Raw genomic sequence first — 18,361 nt, forward strand, 5'->3', positions numbered from 1 at the left:
CTGGTTGAGGAAGCAGGAAGCCACAGAGAAACTCAGTCAGATCCTCAGTGTGGAGGACGGACTGCTGCTGCATGCATGCTGGGACACGCTATGAACGCAGTCTATGGGTATGAAGGACTATGGTTTGGGGTCTATGGGTTTATTTTATTTTTTTCAGAACATACAATCAGAAAAGGAGAAACAAACAAGAAAAGCAAAAGAACATTACAGACACAAACTAACAATCTATATTAAAAGATTCACATAGATACAATAATTTAACAGCCATAGCATTTTTTTATATATATTTTACTGTATTCCCTTGAGTTTGTTTCTACTAAAAGCTTGCTGTACAAACTCAAGCTTGGTTACTTCAATTCAACATGCATCATAGTTTTTCTTTTTTTCCGTTTTGCCCACCAAGCACAAAATATTTTGTTTCTTCAGGGGTAGAGTTGTGTGTCAATGTTCTTTTTAACTAAAGGTCTATGGTTGCCAATAGCCATTATCCACTGCACCATCACCAGCCCGCATAAGATGCATTAGAAAATGTCAAAAGCATACAAAGTAGTGAAAATGAGTTCCACCTCATCAGCTGTGAGATTAAAAAGCTGCTTGTGTATAAATGCATCAGTAAAGATAGACTAAATATTATTAGTAGAAATGTATATATATTCTGCTGATTAAAACTTTGCATGTTGAAGGCAGCACCTTTTCTTGAGAGTCTTTTCACTGCGAAATGATGATCCTCTCTAGACATGATTAAAGACATATAAAAATACCCATCTTTAAATAAGTCTGTTTTTTTTAACAAAAAAAAGTTCTTTCAAGCACATCTACTTCTTTACTCCAAAAAAATCCAGAATCTATGAGTAAAATATAAATATAGTTTTCAGTTAAACATTACATACAACACATAAAACATGCCCGTTTTATATGATACAACATAATTTTCAGTGCATATAGATAAAAACTGACTGCAGAGGGCAACATGAGATAATTACTAAACCGATTAAGAAAACTAACTATTCAGAACAATACAGGGAAAAAAGCAGAGGGAAAGGAGAAGTAGAAAATATAGTGATTGTTACTGCAGAGGTACTGCAGTTAATGATCTTGTCAGGTGTTATGTCTTATTTTGTCCAAAGCCTTGTCAATCAACATCTAACACTCACTTCTCCATCCTGCTGTACTCTGGCTCTCCGGAGATGAGTGATGTTGCCAGCCCACCTGCTCCTCCCTCATCACGTTATTCTCCTGTGATAAACACCCTAAGGCTAACTAGGTTCTGTTTATGAGTGACTTTTAAGACAATTACTGATCCCTGACCAAACACACACACACACACACTGGATGTCCCCTTGTCTTAATTTTCCTATCATATGTGCTGACGAGCTTTGTATTTCATGTTGACAAGCCTATATGGCCTGTGAGCACGTACACCACCTCTCTCATTCAGCTGTTTTCATCTCTTTTCAGCTACCCGTCTCTACACCTGCTGGCCCGAGGGGAGTAGATTGACAGATCAGAGAGCAAACAGGTAGACTATATAAGAACAGCACACTGTAGTTTGGGAGGCTGTCTGGAAGACTCAGAAAAAATTGTTGACTGTGTCAAAGAGTGTTAATTTTCCCTTTGCCGGTTTCCTCAAACGACATACCTCAATGTGTAAGGGCCTCTCCTCCCTGCCCTCCTCATGCCTGGAAAAGTGAGTATGCAACTGGGTTCTCTTGTTTTCTATGTGAATAAGTGATTCCCTGATTGCAGAGTTTGTATTAGGAAGTATACGTGTTTGATTTCTTGTGCATGTGTGTGTCAGGGCAAAGGAGATGCGGGTGAAGTTAGGCCATCTGGCTGAGACGCACCACAAGCACAAGTAAACCCACTGAAACCCATGTTTCAAATAAATCTATTCATAGTGCGGTTATCACAGTGAAGCTGAACTTTGGCTGTTTCTGTCTCTCTTCTCAGGTTCTCGGATGGAAAAGCTCTTCACGACCTGGAAACTCTTCTAAACAACAAAAGTATGAAAGCTTTTTCCCCTTTATTTCTTTTTATAACACTTCCAAAGTCAGCTCTTTGTTTCAACAACACAGGCATCAAGTATTTTTACATTTTGATATGTCACAGTAGAAAAAACACAGTGTAAACAAAAAAATTAATGATGTCTGAATTTAACGAATTTAGCAGCTTCAGTTTCAGGGTGGTGGTAACGTGCATGATGACTCACTGACTTACTGGGACAGAGCCACGGTCAATGCTATTTTTAGTAACACCTGTGCTCCAAGTCAAAATGACTGCAGGCACATTTTTCTAAATGTCTTCCATGCATAGTAAAAAAAAAAGAATACATTAAATGCTGTGTTAATCTTGCACAGCAGGTAGTTTTAGTCTTGCTGTATGTGTCTGTACATGTCTCTGTTCAACACTTATCCTCAGGAATGCAATGTCACCTTCTACAAGGAGAAATGATTAAAGGCAATAACAGTGACTGAAAATTACTGTGGTTAGCATTTCAATACACGTCATAAAAATAACCACGATTCACTATGGAAAATAAATGTTATAGCAAATATTGAAGTGACACTATGTGACTTTAAAAAGAAGAAATGCATTCTTCTTCTTACAAATAAAAACTGAATTTAATATGCAATAAAACACATACTTGATCAATTTAATACAATCTGTCTTATTTGGTCTAGAATGACCAGTCGGTTTCGTAGCCAATGTTAGCAAAGTATCATTAGATACTGCTCTATGACTGACGCTTAGTCAGTCCTCGGATTTGATAACTCTTCTCTACTCCTGTTACTGTTACACAACATTTTAATATTTACCATTATTATCATTAAATGTCATTGTGTGCACAATGTTGCTCAAACGTTAAACAGCCACATTTAAAAAATAAATCCATGACCAGTGTATTGATACTCATGTGGACAAATTCTATCCTTAGTTTGCCAGTGCCTTGACAATATTCCCCTTAGTACCTACCCCCAAGTACTACTCGTCATGTTCAAAGTTGTATTGGTTCTTCTGTGGAAAATAACCCTGAAGATATCATTAGGGTTAGCTTGTGCTAGGAGACCACACATCTATAAAGGACAGCATGCATTGCTCACTGGGGAGTTTTGAAAGACATAGGTATTTAGCAGGTAAATGTATATCCAGCATTATCGGAGCTTGTAAAAGTCAGGATATCTTTGCCTCTGCTGCTTTGATATTCACCTTTTTCTAATGCGTCTCTTGTGAGTCCCGCAGCTTAAAGGAAATTGAAGAGTAAATCACTGGAGTTTCGCTTTAAGCAAGTGGTCATTGTAGTTTGAAAATGTGCATTTCAATATTTCAGATGACATTTTCAATTCATTTTCCTACAGTACATTTTACAGAAATTTTCCGTGACAAAGCCACATGGAAAAAGTGCTTTCAGGTTTGAGCTTTTGAATAGTTAATGGCCCATTAGAGCTGTATCACAGAGTAAGCATGAGATGTGGCCTGAGTTGCTTGTAACTTGCTTTTCCTTGTTTCCCTCCTCCTGGCTTGTTCTTCTCTTTCTCTTTTGTTCATGTCTCAGGTGGTCTGCAGGCGTTTCGCAGGTTCCTGCATTCAGAGTTCAGTGAGGAGAACCTCGGGTTCTGGCTGGCCTGTGAGGACTACAGGGTTTCTCCCTCCAAGACCAAGGCCGGCATCATCTACAGTCAGTTTATCAACCCTGACGCCCCGCAGGAGGTTGGTTAGAGAGGAGAGTGTGATATAAGATGAACACAGGGGAACACTGAAGGGAGTGTGTCAACAGTTAACAAAAATGATGAATGGCATTTGGTGAAAAGTACGAAAGTTTCCCCCCTGTATTTCTGCGTGCAACGAGTACAATTAAATGAAAGCGCTTCTTTTTATAACCCGTTTTCCCTTCAGGTAAACCTGGATGCTGAAACCCGGGAGGCTCTGTTGAGCGTGATGGACTCTCTGTGTGCCGACACATTCACCATGGCACAGCAGAGGATCTACAGTTTGATGGCCAAAGACTCCTTCCCCAGGTTCCTGCGCTCCGCTCACTGCATGGAGGCCATTAAGGCTTTCTGAACACACACAGTTTACTACCAAAGACCTGCTTTAGAAATAAGTGCTGATGAATCCGCATTGCTTGACATGTTGATTGTATTTCACTAGTTATTTTAACAACTAGCTAGATTTGTGATTGTTTTCCATTTGGTAGTGCTGTCCTTGTGCACTGTAAGCGTAATGCATGTTTTTTTTGTTTGACACAGTTTTAGAAATGTAGATGTAACTAGTATTACCTCTGAACTGTGTTACATCCACAAAGGATTTAAATAAATACCTCATAACAGAGATCTCAGTATGTGGTATTTAATGACATCAGTATTTTATACATGCACACAATATGTATATAAACATATAGAAGTTTGTTCCGACAGGCTGCTTCAGAGCGCATGTTGACATTAAAACAGCTCATACAGTGTTCAGCCTCATATCTGCTGTCACATTGCTGGTCTGTTGCTAAATTGGACTAGAGAAAATTCAGACCCACTTCCTTAGCTGATGGTGTTTATTAAAGACAAACAACCCGTGGCATGTCTCAGCTAAACGGCTCCACTTAGTAGAGGCTTACTTTAAAATGGGGTGCAATGGTGCATCCCCATGGTAACATACATTAGACCTGCCTAGTCACAATGCTCTGGTTATGTTCAGGTATTTGAATTCTAACACATACATGAGAGAGCTGATGAGTCACTTGAGTTAGCTTGGGCTGAACACTACAAGTACTACAAAAAAGAAATCTGGGAGTGTGGCGTTACAAAGCAGTGAGCTCACCAGACTTTGCTCCTCATCTCTGCTCTACATTAGCCTCTACTAGCATAAAAAAGCCAAATCTCTGACCAAACTGTGCATTGCAGGTCAATTATATATATATATATATATATATATATATATATATATATATATATATATATATATATCTCGACAAGGAAGAAGAACGTGTGGATTAAATGATCAGTGATCGCTGGAATTTATACCCACAAAGTTTATATCTGAAAGGAATTTTGGCAGTGACAGGCAGAAGAATTATATTTAAGTTGAATGCTTTCCATTGGACTTTTTTTATGGCCAAATTTCCAGTGATCAATGATCATTATGGACAATGCTCCTTACATGTCAGCATACTCAATGCTGAATTGGAAGTGATGCAGTTAACTGATACCATTTACACCTTCATTAGCCAGGATTGCAATCCGTTTGCAGTCAGTTTTCTTAAGCAAGGAACACAAAGACACCCAGTACGTGTTCACCATGTAAGGCCCCTGTATTTAATCAAATACCACATCAAACACGATGGCAAGCAGCCAGGGGCGCAAATCATATCCAGAGTGACTGTTCTCTTATTTTATATCATTTTTTGTAAACTGAAAAATTATTAATTGACATCTGTACAAGAATGACTGACGATTTCCGTATACCTGAAGGCAACTGAGACATTCAGGAATTAAAAATAATAGGAGAGCTGGCGTGCATCTTAAATCTGGGTCATATCAGGTCAAAGTGGGTCCTTAGGTTTAGCACATTCAGCCTCAGCTCTGTAGGTGTGCAGCTGTGTATCAGGTCCTATTTGGAGCTGGTTTCTGGACGGGCTGCTCCTGGGTTGCCTTTACGTTCAGCCCCTTTAACCACACTCAGTGGTTTGTGGAGGGATAAGCTCAACTTCTGGGTCACCTCCTGCTCAATCTTGTTCCTGATCGCAACCTCTAGACCCTTCGGGGAACAGCAGAGGAGGAGCTCATGTTAAATGTAAGTAATCATACAAGCTCATTGATGTATTTGCTGGCAGATTCTTCTATCAAATTGAGAGACTGGGGCTGAGACAAACTGACGCTTTCTGTTAAACGGGTCCTCACCTTCTTCAGCTTCTGCTGCTCAACCACTTGAGCCTTCTTAGGCGCAATGGTCCTCCCTTTACAAAAGCGGGGTGGGGTGGGGGGGGGATAATATTAATGTCAAATTACCAAATGCTATAATTAACAGTTTAGCAGATGAATTGTTTAACATAATTAAATTACATACACACAGTCTGTCTGGCTTAAATCAGATAGGCCTGAAATGTCATTTGTAAAACTGTACAAGAATACAATGAATAGTAAACTGCCTGCAGAAAACCGTCCCTACTCGGTACTGTCTCACATCAACAGCTCTAAGGCCTTGCTGTCTACATCAGAGTAGAATAGTAGATTTCTTACTCAGTAAATTGTGCTTGCCATTAATAGTGTCATTGCTGTTGAGATAAATTTGAAGTAAGGAAGTCCTGTAACATTTGTTACATATTCCCCTGGCTAGTCGCCAACTATGTTGATAATACAAAACTGTGTTTTATTATTTATTTTACCTTTATTTAACCAGAAAGAAAACTCATGGAGATGGAAAATCTCTTTTCCAAGAGCATCCTGGCCAAGACAGGCAGCAGCACAATTAACAAGGTTGCAGACATTAAAACATAAACGTAAAACATAACAATTTATGATGGGAATAATTAGTGAGTTACAAGGTCATAAAATATCAAAATATACATATACATTTACCACAAGTGATAAACTACAAGGATCGTCTGAGTAATCATTCATAACATCTACAGCCAGTGTGTACAGCCTCCATGTCATTTAAAAGTACTTTAAAAGCAACCAGTGAAACCGGCTCCTGAAGATTCAGGACATTTTGGAGCTGATTCCAAGCGCAGGGAGCCGCATACTTAAACCCCCCTTTTCCCAATTCAGTCCTGACTTGAGGGACAGATAATAGAAATAAGCCCTCAGAACGAAGAAAATATCTTCCTGTGGCTTACTTTTTGATGTAGGTTTGTAGGTATGGGGGAAGCAGACCAAGAATAGCCTTGTAAACAAGAATGTGCCAATTATTAAGTCTACGGGTGGACAATGCAAACCAACCAACCCGCTGATTGTTTAACAAATAAGGTCAATATTTGATCACATACAAAATACCTCCTGGGGTCAGTTCACTGGGTATATCTAAAAGTATTTCAGTCTAAACTGCCCTGCCATAAATCATTTGAGGTCATTTTGAAGGGTGTAATGTTGTTTAATTGTATGGCGTTATGCTGAGGGGTGTGTAATATTTAGTCTACCTTCACTGAAACAAACACAGTGGACAGAATAATAGAAACGCTTCTCAGTATAACACAATATTATAATACTAACACCATAACCTTCATGAAAGTAGGATTTATCGCAGGACTGTAGACTTTGTGTGTAACGCTAACCTGATATACTGAATACTGTGTGATACAAAAATGATGTTTCATTTTCTCTTCGTCAACTTACAGTGAGTCATTAATATTAAAGTTTCCTTTGTCATTAAAAACGCCATTAAGTGATACACACTAAAAGGAGACACTGCAACACAGGTACGAAACATATGTTCAGTAGTTTCCTCAGAAACTTTAATAGCTATGTTGCTGGAGATTAATACTAAATAACGTTGCAATGTTATGTTATGAAGCCACGTCCTAATTTCTGCTGAACGTAAATCAGCTAACAACGTGTTCAGCTGTCTCCGTGCAGGTTGATGCTGTTTCACTAAGTACATCTTCCACACCGTTTCTACCTACTCATTGGATAAAAGGTAAGATGTTTAGTTCATACCTCCTTTCTTCGGTCCTTTCTGTTTGTTTGTTTGGTGTTTCTTGGAGGCTCCTGGCCGCTGAGCTTTAAACTTCTGCGAACCTTGAGCCATTTTCGCTCACCGGAAATACACAACGCACAGTCCTCTTCTTCTTTGGTTCAAACGGTGTTTCTTTCACCCCCGCGTTGTTGCATTACCGCCACCTACAGAACTTCTTCTTCTTCTTCTTCTTCTTCTTCTTCGGGTTTTTACGGCAGCTGGCATCCATTGAGTTGCATTACTGCCACCTTCAGTTTTTATTTACCCTTTGCTTCCATTAATACTAAATCCGCCTATCTAATCCAGTCGCCCTCAGAAAACCAAATATCCATTTCCTACCCTCCACACTTTCTCCATACTCCAATAAACTTTTTACTGTATTATCTATCCGTCCTATTTTTTTTTTTAACTGTGTTATCATTTCTTGTCTTTCCTGAGTAAATTTCCTGCATGTTATAAGAATATGTTCTGCTGTTTCAGCCTCCTGACATTGTTCACACATTCCTGTAGGATGTTTTCCTTTAATTAAAAGTGTGCTGTTAAGATTGCTATACCCAATTCTCAGCCTACTTATTATCACCTGCTCTTTCCTCTTTGCTCCCCTGCTTCTTGATATACCTACTTTGCTTTGGATTCCGTGTAAATGTCTCACTTTTATTGCATTATCCCAGCTCTGTTGCCATTGTTGATTTACACTTCTCCACACTATGCCTTTCCCCTCTGATTTTGATAATTTAATGTTGACTTCAACATCTCCTTTTTTAACTGCTTCTTTTGCCACCTTATCTGCTTTCTCATTTCCCTGAATTCCTGAGTGTGCAGGGACCCACAGAAATATTTTTCCCCTGCCTAGCTATTCTTGAATTCATAAATAAGACTTCATAAAGCAAGTCCAGGTGACTTCTAGTTGTGCATGTCTTCATGCTTATAAGAGCTGACACAGAGTCACTACATATTAATATTTCCTTATCACTAATTTGTTCTGTCCATTCTAACGCCATCAATATGGCAAACAGTTCAACTGCAAACACACTCAGACAATCAGATGTTCTTTTGCTAAGTTCTAACTGATACTTAGGAACAACAACTGCAGACCCTGTTGTATCTGTTTGCATGTCCTTTGACCCATCTGTGAAAATTTGAATACTTTCTTTGTACTTACATTCCCTATAGCTATAATATACACTAGTTAAATCGGCATTCTTATTATTGCGTTTAATGTCAAGTAGTTCCAAATCTACACATGGTACTTCTAATTCCCAGACAGGTCTGATAGGCCACACCACATTTGCGTCAAACTCTTTATCATATACCCCTGTATCCCTTGCCATTTGCTCTCCTGTCCACCCAAAACTTGTTTTTTGTGTTGTCTGCTTCTCCCAGCACGTCTGCAGCACCCTTTTTGCTGGATGGCCATCTCCATGCCCTCTTAAATTGACCCAATAATTAGCCCCCAGCTGCTTCCTCCTCAACCACAATGGCATTTCACCTGCTTCTACTTGGAGAGCACATATTGGGGAGGTTCTAACCGCTCCTACGCACACTCTTAAAGCCTGAGCTTGTATAACATCCAGGTCTGCTAACACAGATTTCGCTGCCGAACCATATACAATACTTCCATAGTCTAACCTTGATCTTATTAAGGCTATATATATGTATTTCAGCGATGCTACATCCGCTCCCCACCCCAATCCTGCAAGACACCTCGTGACATTTATAACTTTTTTTTACACTTTTCAACTACATATGTAATATGCTCCCTCCATGTTAATCTCACATCAAAATATACTCCCCCAAAAAACGAAAACTTTCGACTCTCTCTAAATTATTTCCATATAATTTCAAATACCATTCCCTGACTTTCTTTCTTGTGAAGAACATAACTTTTGTTTTTTCCACTGAAAACTTAAATCCCCATTTTGTTCCCCACTTTTCGACTTGATTAATTCCATCTTGCATTTTCTTAGCTACATATTCCACATTTCTCCCTCTTTTCCACAATGCTCCATCATCTGCAAACAATGATCTCCCCATATCAGTTGGAATGTTTACAAATACATAATTTATCATAATAAAGTTGGACTTATTACACTCCCCTGAGGTGTCCCGTTTTCTACTATATATTGGCTAGATAGTTCTGCTCCTATCTTCACCTGAATAGTTCTTTCATTTAAAAAGTCCATAATCCAATTGAACATTCTCCCTCCAACACCCATTAGGTTTAGTTTAATTAGCAATCCTTCCTTCCATAACATATCATATGCTTTTTCCACGTCGAAAAATACTGCAACCATTGTCTCTTTATTTACTTGGGCTTTCCTTATTTCATCTTCTAGTCCCAGCACTGGATCTATGGTACTCCTTCCCTTCCTGAAACCGCTATGGTATGATGCCACCATTTCTCTTTCCTCCAAGAAGTATGTTAACCTCTCATTCACCATACGTTCCATTAACTTACAGATATGAGACGTCAAGGCAATTGGTCTATAGCTTCCAGGTCTGCTGGCATCTTTTCCAGGTTTCCTTCTTGGAATTATTATAGCCTCCTTCCAACTCCCTGATATTATTCCATCTACCCACACTCTGTGATACAACATCAATAATTTTTCCAGATTTTCTTCACTTAGATGCTTTATCATACAATAACATACTTTGCCCGCTTTGTCTAGTGCCCTTTTTAACGCTCCTATTGTAAAGGGGACATTCAGTCCATCCCCCACACTACTTTTCCTACCTAAAGCCTTAGCCTAAAGGATTTTCAGATTTTGTTTTCTCTCTACCTCTTCTACCTTCTTCCTGCATATTATTTGAGATATGTACCGTAACAAAGGTTTTTGCCATTAGCTCTGCCTTCTCCCTATTTGTTACTGCTGTCTCATTACCCTCAACCAGAACTGGGTAACCCCATTCCCTCCTGTCCCCCCCATCTTTTTTCACCTACAGAACTTTTAGTGACAGGCTACTTGAGACAGACAACTCATTTCACTGTGGTTTTATTCTTTTTTTTTTTTTACTGAATTGATGTGGAAGAGAAATCTCTTAACTCATGACTGCACTTTACAGCATTATATTCGTATACGTATATATATAAAAAAATCCAGTTTTGAACCATTTCCACATGTTACAAAATAAATCCAGGTCAAGTGATTATCAATATAACAACAATAACATACTTTCACTTAAAAGAGGCCATCTGAACAACACTCCTTCCAATGGCAATTGTGGCCATACTAATCATTGAGAATACTACACAAGCACCTGCTTTGAGCAGTCAAATGCAGAAAATAGGTGGCAAGCAGCGCAGAATTTTGGCACCTGATTATTAGGCATGTGCTGAGTGTCTCAAGGGTAGGTTAATGGAACAATACTATATTGCTGCTGCTTCAAAAGCATGGTGTAATAAAACATGGTGTAATGCAGAAACAATTAAGCTGCAACCCAACATAACACACTATCTATAGGAAACTTCTAAAACTAAAAGCACAGCCACAAATTATTCTGTCTCTTTTAAGTTTAAGATATAAACATTAGTGAGATGTAGAGAATTTTTGTCCAGATTTTTTTCTCTGCAGTCCATCCATCTGCTCTGCCACAGCCAGTGCTTGTGTTCATGCATTTCCGTGTTTGAGTCCGTGTAGGCAGACGGAGAGGTAGTGTGTATGGTTGAGGAGGCCTCCCCAGTGTGGTGTACTAATGGCCTAGTCACTAGGAATCACAATGCAATGAAATAAAACAACAAACCACAGCCAAACAGTTATCGTCATGACGTACAGACAAACAAATCTCATACCTCTTAAAAGATTTAAAAAGAAATAATAGTGGCGGGTCAGACAGCCACAAAGTTGCTACATATGTCTGGAACATTGTGTAAATTTGCCCCCAAACATGTCATGTCTCAAACTGTATAAAACCAAAGAAAGAAAATCCAAACACACAAGTGTCTTTTACACTCGTGTGACCTAACAGCATCTTTGTGAGTCAAGGTTTGATGGGTAGACAGGACAAACGGGAGGAAGAAGATGAAAGTGAAGGAAGAAATTAGCTTATATTACAGCACAATATAGACAAGTACACAAGGGATACTTCAATTATTATCATCATCATCATGTTTTTTTTAGGGTGTTTTTTCTGGACCTCTCAGTGGTCCTGTAGAATAGGTAATGTGCATTTGTCACCTGTTTAAATGAATGAAGTGAATGATAAAGTCCACAAGGGCAGTGTGTGAGGTCAGATGGGGTGATAAGACGGTAGACTAGCATATTATGAGGCCAGACCTCTGACCTCTGTCTCCTCAAGCTCACAGAGATATACAAGCAAAAGTCACCAAGTATGTTTACATGCACATTAGTTTTGCAGTTCTCTCACCTTGGTTTTGAACCTTTTCCAAACAGATGTATACATGGAATATGAGAAACCTGGTCATTCATATCCCTGTGTACATGATCATAACAGTATCCAGGTTTCTGATCATCTGCATGATTCCTCAACATGTGTGCTCTGGATTTAACGTGTCAATCTTATCGCCAGTAATGGATAACAAGATCAATAACATTGTATTTCTTGTTTTACTGACTGACTGACTATCTACCACGTAACTTCAGCAGACGACGCACTTGCACACATTACAGAGAATGCTCATAAACCGGGATCAGGTGTTTTTACATGTCTTATGATCCTGTTTTTTTTATTGGGATACTCTAGCTACCATATTCAGGTTTCTAAAAACTAGGATAGAGGCACAACCCAACCACAATACTAAAGCAAATCCACTCATTTATAAGAGGGTGGAGACATGGTGTGTAGCAGCACAGTGTCCGATTCTTAGGTAAATTTTCAGACTCGCAGTGAATTAAATGGCTGCCTCAGGAGTCTTATTATCGTAGGTTTTTCGATGAGATTTTCTCAACATATCTGTGAGCTTGACAAGACGGCAGACTGGCTGCGTTATATGAACCAGGGTGAAGGAAGGACTGAGGGGCTGCTGTCTGTCCACTTATGATGCCAGCTCACATCAGTGAGCTATATCAGTGCTGCAACTCTGTAAGGCAGTGAGAAGTGTGGGCCCCGAGTCTGGCCCTGTGACATTCAGTACAGCGAGTAGCTGTGTCCCATACAGATCAAGATGTCTGGGTCTTTTCTATGGAGCCTCCTAGAACAACAAACACATTGTAGGATCACTGGCCAGGTGACAAAACTGCAGGAACTCAGTTGCAGTTAACTTCCACACACAAAACCTGGGAATGACATGGGTTCAACTTGAGTTTTAACAATCGATAACAGTCTACTGGTTATGGGTAAATACTTTCAACTAGAGAGTCAATAAGGGCGTGTGATGTGGTAGGGCTGCAAATTCTTATTATCGATTAATCTGTCTATTTGTTTTTGATCAAAACATTTTGAAGAAAGTTCACAATTTCCCAAATAAGCTTGTTTAGTCCTACCAACAGTCCAAAACATTTGCGAGAGAAGACATTTTTTAGGGGTCAATTTTGCTTAAGTAGTAACTTCATCGATTAATGTATTATCAAAATAGTTACCTATTATTTTTCTATTTTATTTTATCACGAAGAAAACCCCTCGTGTAGTCCTTAACCTGTCTTCAACCGCCATGGCCCTGATCTCATGGAGTAGTCTGACTGACTGGCTGGAAGTCAGTCTGGAGTAAAACAGCATCTCGGTTATAAGGAAGGATGAATCCAATTAGTCAAAACACACTAAAGCAAAGGCAAGAAGTAACTGAGTGTCTGAAGTCTGTCCTGATCACAGCCTCTAACAACAGGAAGTTCATCTGAGATGAATATTACATTCGGATTGTTGGTGGTATCATGTTATGTGAGCTTTCTGTAGACAGATACTACAGAGTGGATGAGTGCCCCAAAATCTTAAAGGAGTAGTTCACCACAAAATGAAGACGTGAAATCATCTACCGCTCACTCCCACATCAGGTTTTTGATTAACTCTGAAGTGCATATGGCCAAACTAGTTGGCTTCTCACATACATTCCCTCACCTACATGAGTAATATTACCGCCTTGTAGAGTTGTTAAGACGGACATGCTAGCAAACTGTTGCTTACTTTACACAGAGTGTGGATACAGAGCAACATAATCATTTAGAGTGATGTTTGAGTCCAACTAACAAATCTCAACTCTCAGCTCTGTGTTTGGTCTCCTCTAACTCATCTGGCTCTTAAGATGCTAAATGCTCCATGTTCACCAGCAAGTCACTTATGTTAAAAAACACTGAAAACACCTATGTGTGATAAGAGCAGTGAGTGAACAGTAAAGCTGTGGGCTATAAAACCTAAACGCTGAGCTGAAATAAGCTCCAACACTCCATCAAGAGGACGGGAACTGAAGAGTTGAGTGATAATTCTCTGTTGATCCGTCCCCGAGCGACACCTTTCACATAAATATAGTTCCCATTAGTTTTCCATTGTTGATATAAAAATATTGATTTATACAGCTTTAATGCCCGATATGTAGATTATTTTGTTTTGTTCTGATGCTGATCTAGTTGAACACACCCTTCAGTGGCATGCAGAGTACTTAAGGAAACAGAGATATAAAGTTATTCAAGTATTTTTTTTTTTTTAAATGTGTCTTGGCTGTAAAGCATTGATGTGTTTTTTAAAATAATTTGGGACAAGCCTGACTCATAGCAACAACATGAAGAAGCTACGTAGGTATTTTGTGGTTGCACAAACATTAGTAAAGTCTTGCAAGTGAGCAGATGACCAAACCTACATTTTGGGATGAACTATTCCTTTAATCATGATGCCTGTATTACAGAAATACAACAGCAAAAGCTGTTATGGCAAGAATGACACAATTTCCTTTTCATTCTTACAGAGAGTGGCCTGTGCAGTACAGTGAATGTGTGTGGTGCTGAAGTAAGTATGGTTACACACATTTTATATATATAATATATATATATATATATATATATATATATATACATACATACATACACACTACATTATTAGATTAGAAGTGTGATATGATACAGTACAACTGGGAATAACAAGGTGCAAACAAGGAGTGAGATATAAATACAGCTATGTATTGTAGGCTTCAGCTGACTAACAAGGACCGATCAAGAAATTTGTTCTTGTTCAAAATTTCGGCGCACTGGGTAAAAAGTGAGTGATTTTTCAAATCACTAAAGATTTCTGGTTGTGAAAAGTTACTGGATTATTCCTCTAAAAAAGCTTTCTACACAGAACGAAAGAAATTAAATGTTAATATAACATTTTGATGTCATCTTTTTAAACAACCACATATTTGGTTAGTAGTACCTTTTATTAGCAGAGGGTTACTTTTCTACATATGTACACACTACCAGCAAGGATATTTTATATTTACAAGTGCGTAGCAGCATTTAGAAACCATGGCTGAAAAAACAAACAAACAAAAAACACTACTTTGAAATAAAAAGAATTGCCACTTAAGACTATTTGGACGTTTTTTTGTTTGCAGCTGAAGAAACCCTGAAAAATTACCTCATTGACGACTCAGAATTTTTTTTTTGCCAAACAGAATTTTTGGGATTGAGTCCAGCTGAGCGCTATTCCTTGTCGCAGAAGCCATTTAGAAAGAGGCGGAAAGAGAGAATGAAAGACAGAATGGAAAAAAAGGTGAGACCACAGGAAATGATGAAGGACATAAAAGAAAAGGGGAGACTGCACATGTGTCTGCTTGACTCCCTGCAGTGACTTTGTGTGGGTGAGTAAAGATTGAAGAACGTTTTTTTTTCTTCTGTGTGCACCGCTGACATTTAACAGTGACTGTGCATTGACCAAAACTAAATTAAACCACAACTATGATTGTGTGTGTCCTGTAATGAAATGAGTGTCTTTGAGTGTGTGACGTTAATGTGCAGTGGCACACACGGACCAGCAGGAGAGGCTGAGGGGCTCTAGAGGGCAGTGAGGCGGCCGGTAAGTGCCGCCTGGAGCTCGGAGGGGAGGAAGACCCCCAGCTCTGTGATGATGCCTCCTGTGATGAGCTGGTGAGGGGTAACGTCAAACGCTGGGTTCCACACCTCAATACCTGCCGTGAAAAGTTAGGAATGAGTGACAGTTAAAAAATAAGGTGGGCAATAAACTACATCAGTGTTTCCAAACCTTCTTCTTCTTCTTTTTTTTTTTAAAATCAGTTGTACCCTCACAGCTATGTCCGATCATCATCAACACCACCATTATTTTTATTATTATTATTATTTTTAGCTGACTGTTGATTCTGTTTGTTTAATTTATCCATTATGTTTTAGCTAATTCAGCCCCATACTATATAGCTGCAGTAAAGGAGGCAGCATTTTCAGGACCTGCAGTCCTGGGACCGCATTTCTAATACCCTTGTTCTTTGCAACAGCGCCACCTAATGAATTGGTGCGCAATTCATTGTGTTGCACAGCAACACAAAGGAGGTTAACCCTATCTACCCTATAACAGTTTAAACTGTTTATCCACTACTACATCCTTCAGCTCAGTATCCTCTTAACATGACACATTAAGGAGACCTTTTGAAGGTTTTTAATGTTGTCAATATTTTTTCTCAAGGTCAAATGTTCAATATGTTGAAATCACCCTACGTCTTCTAATGTTTTACTCCTTGAAACCTATGCCCTTGAATTTACAGGCAAGACAGTTTCCTTGACTTCAGATGGCTGAACAGATACAGTTACCATTTAAACTGCATTTGAAACATCCATCTCCCTGCGTTCTTGAACTATGAAGATAACCCATTCAGATCTCTAACAATGTTAGTTTATATCAAGTGACCAAAAAACTGCAATGCTTTTGTTCTTTGTAATGAAGGAACCTGTCTCCCAGTGCAACCGTGTGTCACGTTGATGTGATTCTAATAGTTTTTAGACAACAGTGAAGCTAAGGCACAGAGGAAAACCAGGTAATACGTGTTAGTAAAATCCATTCATTGCTGGTTTTGATCTTTTAATGGAATTTGTTGACTAGAAGAAAAATGTAAAATAATGGCAGCCTTCTAATTGCACTTTTAATTGTGGCTGTTTACAGGAAGGACCAGAGTGTGAGCGGAAAGTTAAATGGAGAGAGTAACATAATGTACAAGGCACACATCGTCCTCTCCAGGGGCCAGTGAGCTCATTAAATGAGTGTGCTTTAATTACTGTGATGTCACTGAGCACCTCTCTGCTCTGGCAACGTAATTAATAATTAAGAGTTCAAATGACTCAATTCTTCTCAAACAAACTCACCCTAAAACACACTTCCAATGTCCGCTCTTACATACTCAAACTTGACCCATATGTCTGCTCAGGACTGTCCCGTTGTCCCCCAAGGAAGACTTGCCCACAATTCATAGCATTCCAGTGGTAAAAATAATCACAGGAGACACCCTGATGGCCTATTGGTTTAAGGTGCTGACCACAAACTGCAACACCTCTAGCTTGGATGACCGTCTAATTAAGGCATAAAAACAACAAAAGGCAAATGATGGCAGGGGAAAGTGGAAAAAACATTGAAAGACCTCTCGTGAGGTTCACAAGCAGACAGCAGCAAGCACTTTGAGGTAGCGGAGCCTCACGCTTTACTGGCCACACAATGATGCCTCTGCACAGGTAATGTGATTTCACAAAGTGCTGTTCCATTCTTTATACAGCATTTGGAGCCCTTGCACCTTTTTTTACTTTGGCACGTGCACTACATGTGACCTCAATTAAAGTCTGTGAAGGTTCAGTGCTAAGGGTTTAGGCGCAGGGAACTGGGCCACCTCATCCATCTCTACAAGCCTGACGTTTTCCTGACGCTCTCAGTGCTCTACTAAACTTTTGTTTTTAAGAGTTTCTTGTCATTTTATACTTTCAGACCAACATTTGTGACTTTTCCCCTCGTACAAAAACATACCACACTGCTTACCCGGAGCGGCAATGGGGACTCCGTTTATACTGGTGAGTTCCTCAGGGGGGCGCACTTCGATGATGTCCCTGCCGCTCTCCAGGCTCAAGTCGCACGACGTGCTGGGCGCAGCCACATAGAAGGGAATCCCATGGTGCTTTGCGGCAATGGCCAGCTGGTACGTTCCCACCTTGTTGGCTGTGTCACCGTTGGCAACCACCCGGTCTGCGCCCACCACACAGCTGAGATGGAGAAGTAAAGAAAATGAGCGTAGAGTAAAGAGAGTAACGTTTGAACAGCAGGGGGAAAGAAGAAAAAAAAAAAAAAAAGAAAAGAGTCACAACACCAACACCTGTGATGGCATTTTCTATTGTGAGGGCTGCCATGCTGTCGGTAATAAGTGTAGCAGGATTCCCTCTGCTACCGCCTCGTACGCCGTCAGTCTGGATCCCTGTTGTACGGCCTCGTCTCTGTGCAGATACGCTTCAGCCTGCCCAGCGTGTGGAGGCTTCGCACCACACCTACACACAAACACGAGTCATAATTACAGTTACAGTGCCATAAATATTTTAACAATCACACTCTTCCTCATTCACATCACGGCTCCAGTCTTACCGAGCGCAGTCCCGTATCCAGCTGTGGCCAGCGAGCGTGTTGCAGTGTGAGGATGGTGACAGAGTCCCTTGGACGCCAGACAGGATGTGCTGGGCCATAGTTACGCTTCTTGTTGTCATTGACGTCACGCTCCAGCATATCTTCAATCCAAGCAATTACACTGTGGGGTGGGTGGGGACAAGAGGTGGGAATTGAGAAGAGGCTCCGT

At 39.8% G+C, this 18,361-nt stretch overlaps 2 protein-coding genes and 1 pseudogene across 2 annotated transcripts; 1 reads left to right on the forward strand and 2 right to left on the reverse strand.

Moving 5' to 3' along the window:
- The first annotated feature begins 8 nt into the window (after positions 1 to 8).
- Positions 9 to 4,329, forward strand: si:ch211-196h16.12 (regulator of G-protein signaling 5). Its single transcript, XM_038714112.1, has 6 exons — positions 9 to 107; positions 1,459 to 1,687; positions 1,799 to 1,855; positions 1,951 to 2,003; positions 3,554 to 3,708; positions 3,895 to 4,329. The coding sequence occupies exons 2-6, from the start codon at positions 1,644 to 1,646 to the stop codon at positions 4,060 to 4,062; spliced, it is 477 nt and encodes a 158-aa protein (XP_038570040.1). The 5' UTR covers positions 9 to 107; positions 1,459 to 1,643; the 3' UTR covers positions 4,063 to 4,329.
- Positions 4,330 to 4,955: 626 nt separating this feature from the next.
- On the reverse strand, positions 4,956 to 7,802 carry cunh19orf53 (chromosome unknown C19orf53 homolog). Its single transcript, XM_038714114.1, has 3 exons — positions 7,647 to 7,802; positions 5,892 to 5,947; positions 4,956 to 5,748 (listed from the first exon to the last, which is right to left on the reverse strand). Exons 1-3 carry the CDS (start codon positions 7,735 to 7,737, stop codon positions 5,602 to 5,604), a joined length of 294 nt encoding a protein of 97 aa, XP_038570042.1. The 5' UTR covers positions 7,738 to 7,802; the 3' UTR covers positions 4,956 to 5,601.
- A 4,438-nt stretch (positions 7,803 to 12,240) lies between these two features.
- The window catches only part of LOC119899837, a 7,611-nt pseudogene continuing 1,490 nt past the window's right edge, over positions 12,241 to 18,361 (reverse strand).

Source organism: Micropterus salmoides, unplaced genomic scaffold (genome assembly GCF_014851395.1).
Source record: "Micropterus salmoides isolate LMB-PRFRI ecotype aquatic unplaced genomic scaffold, ASM1485139v1 Ms_hic_scaffold_12, whole genome shotgun sequence".
Lineage (NCBI taxonomy): Eukaryota > Metazoa > Chordata > Actinopteri > Centrarchiformes > Centrarchidae > Micropterus > Micropterus salmoides.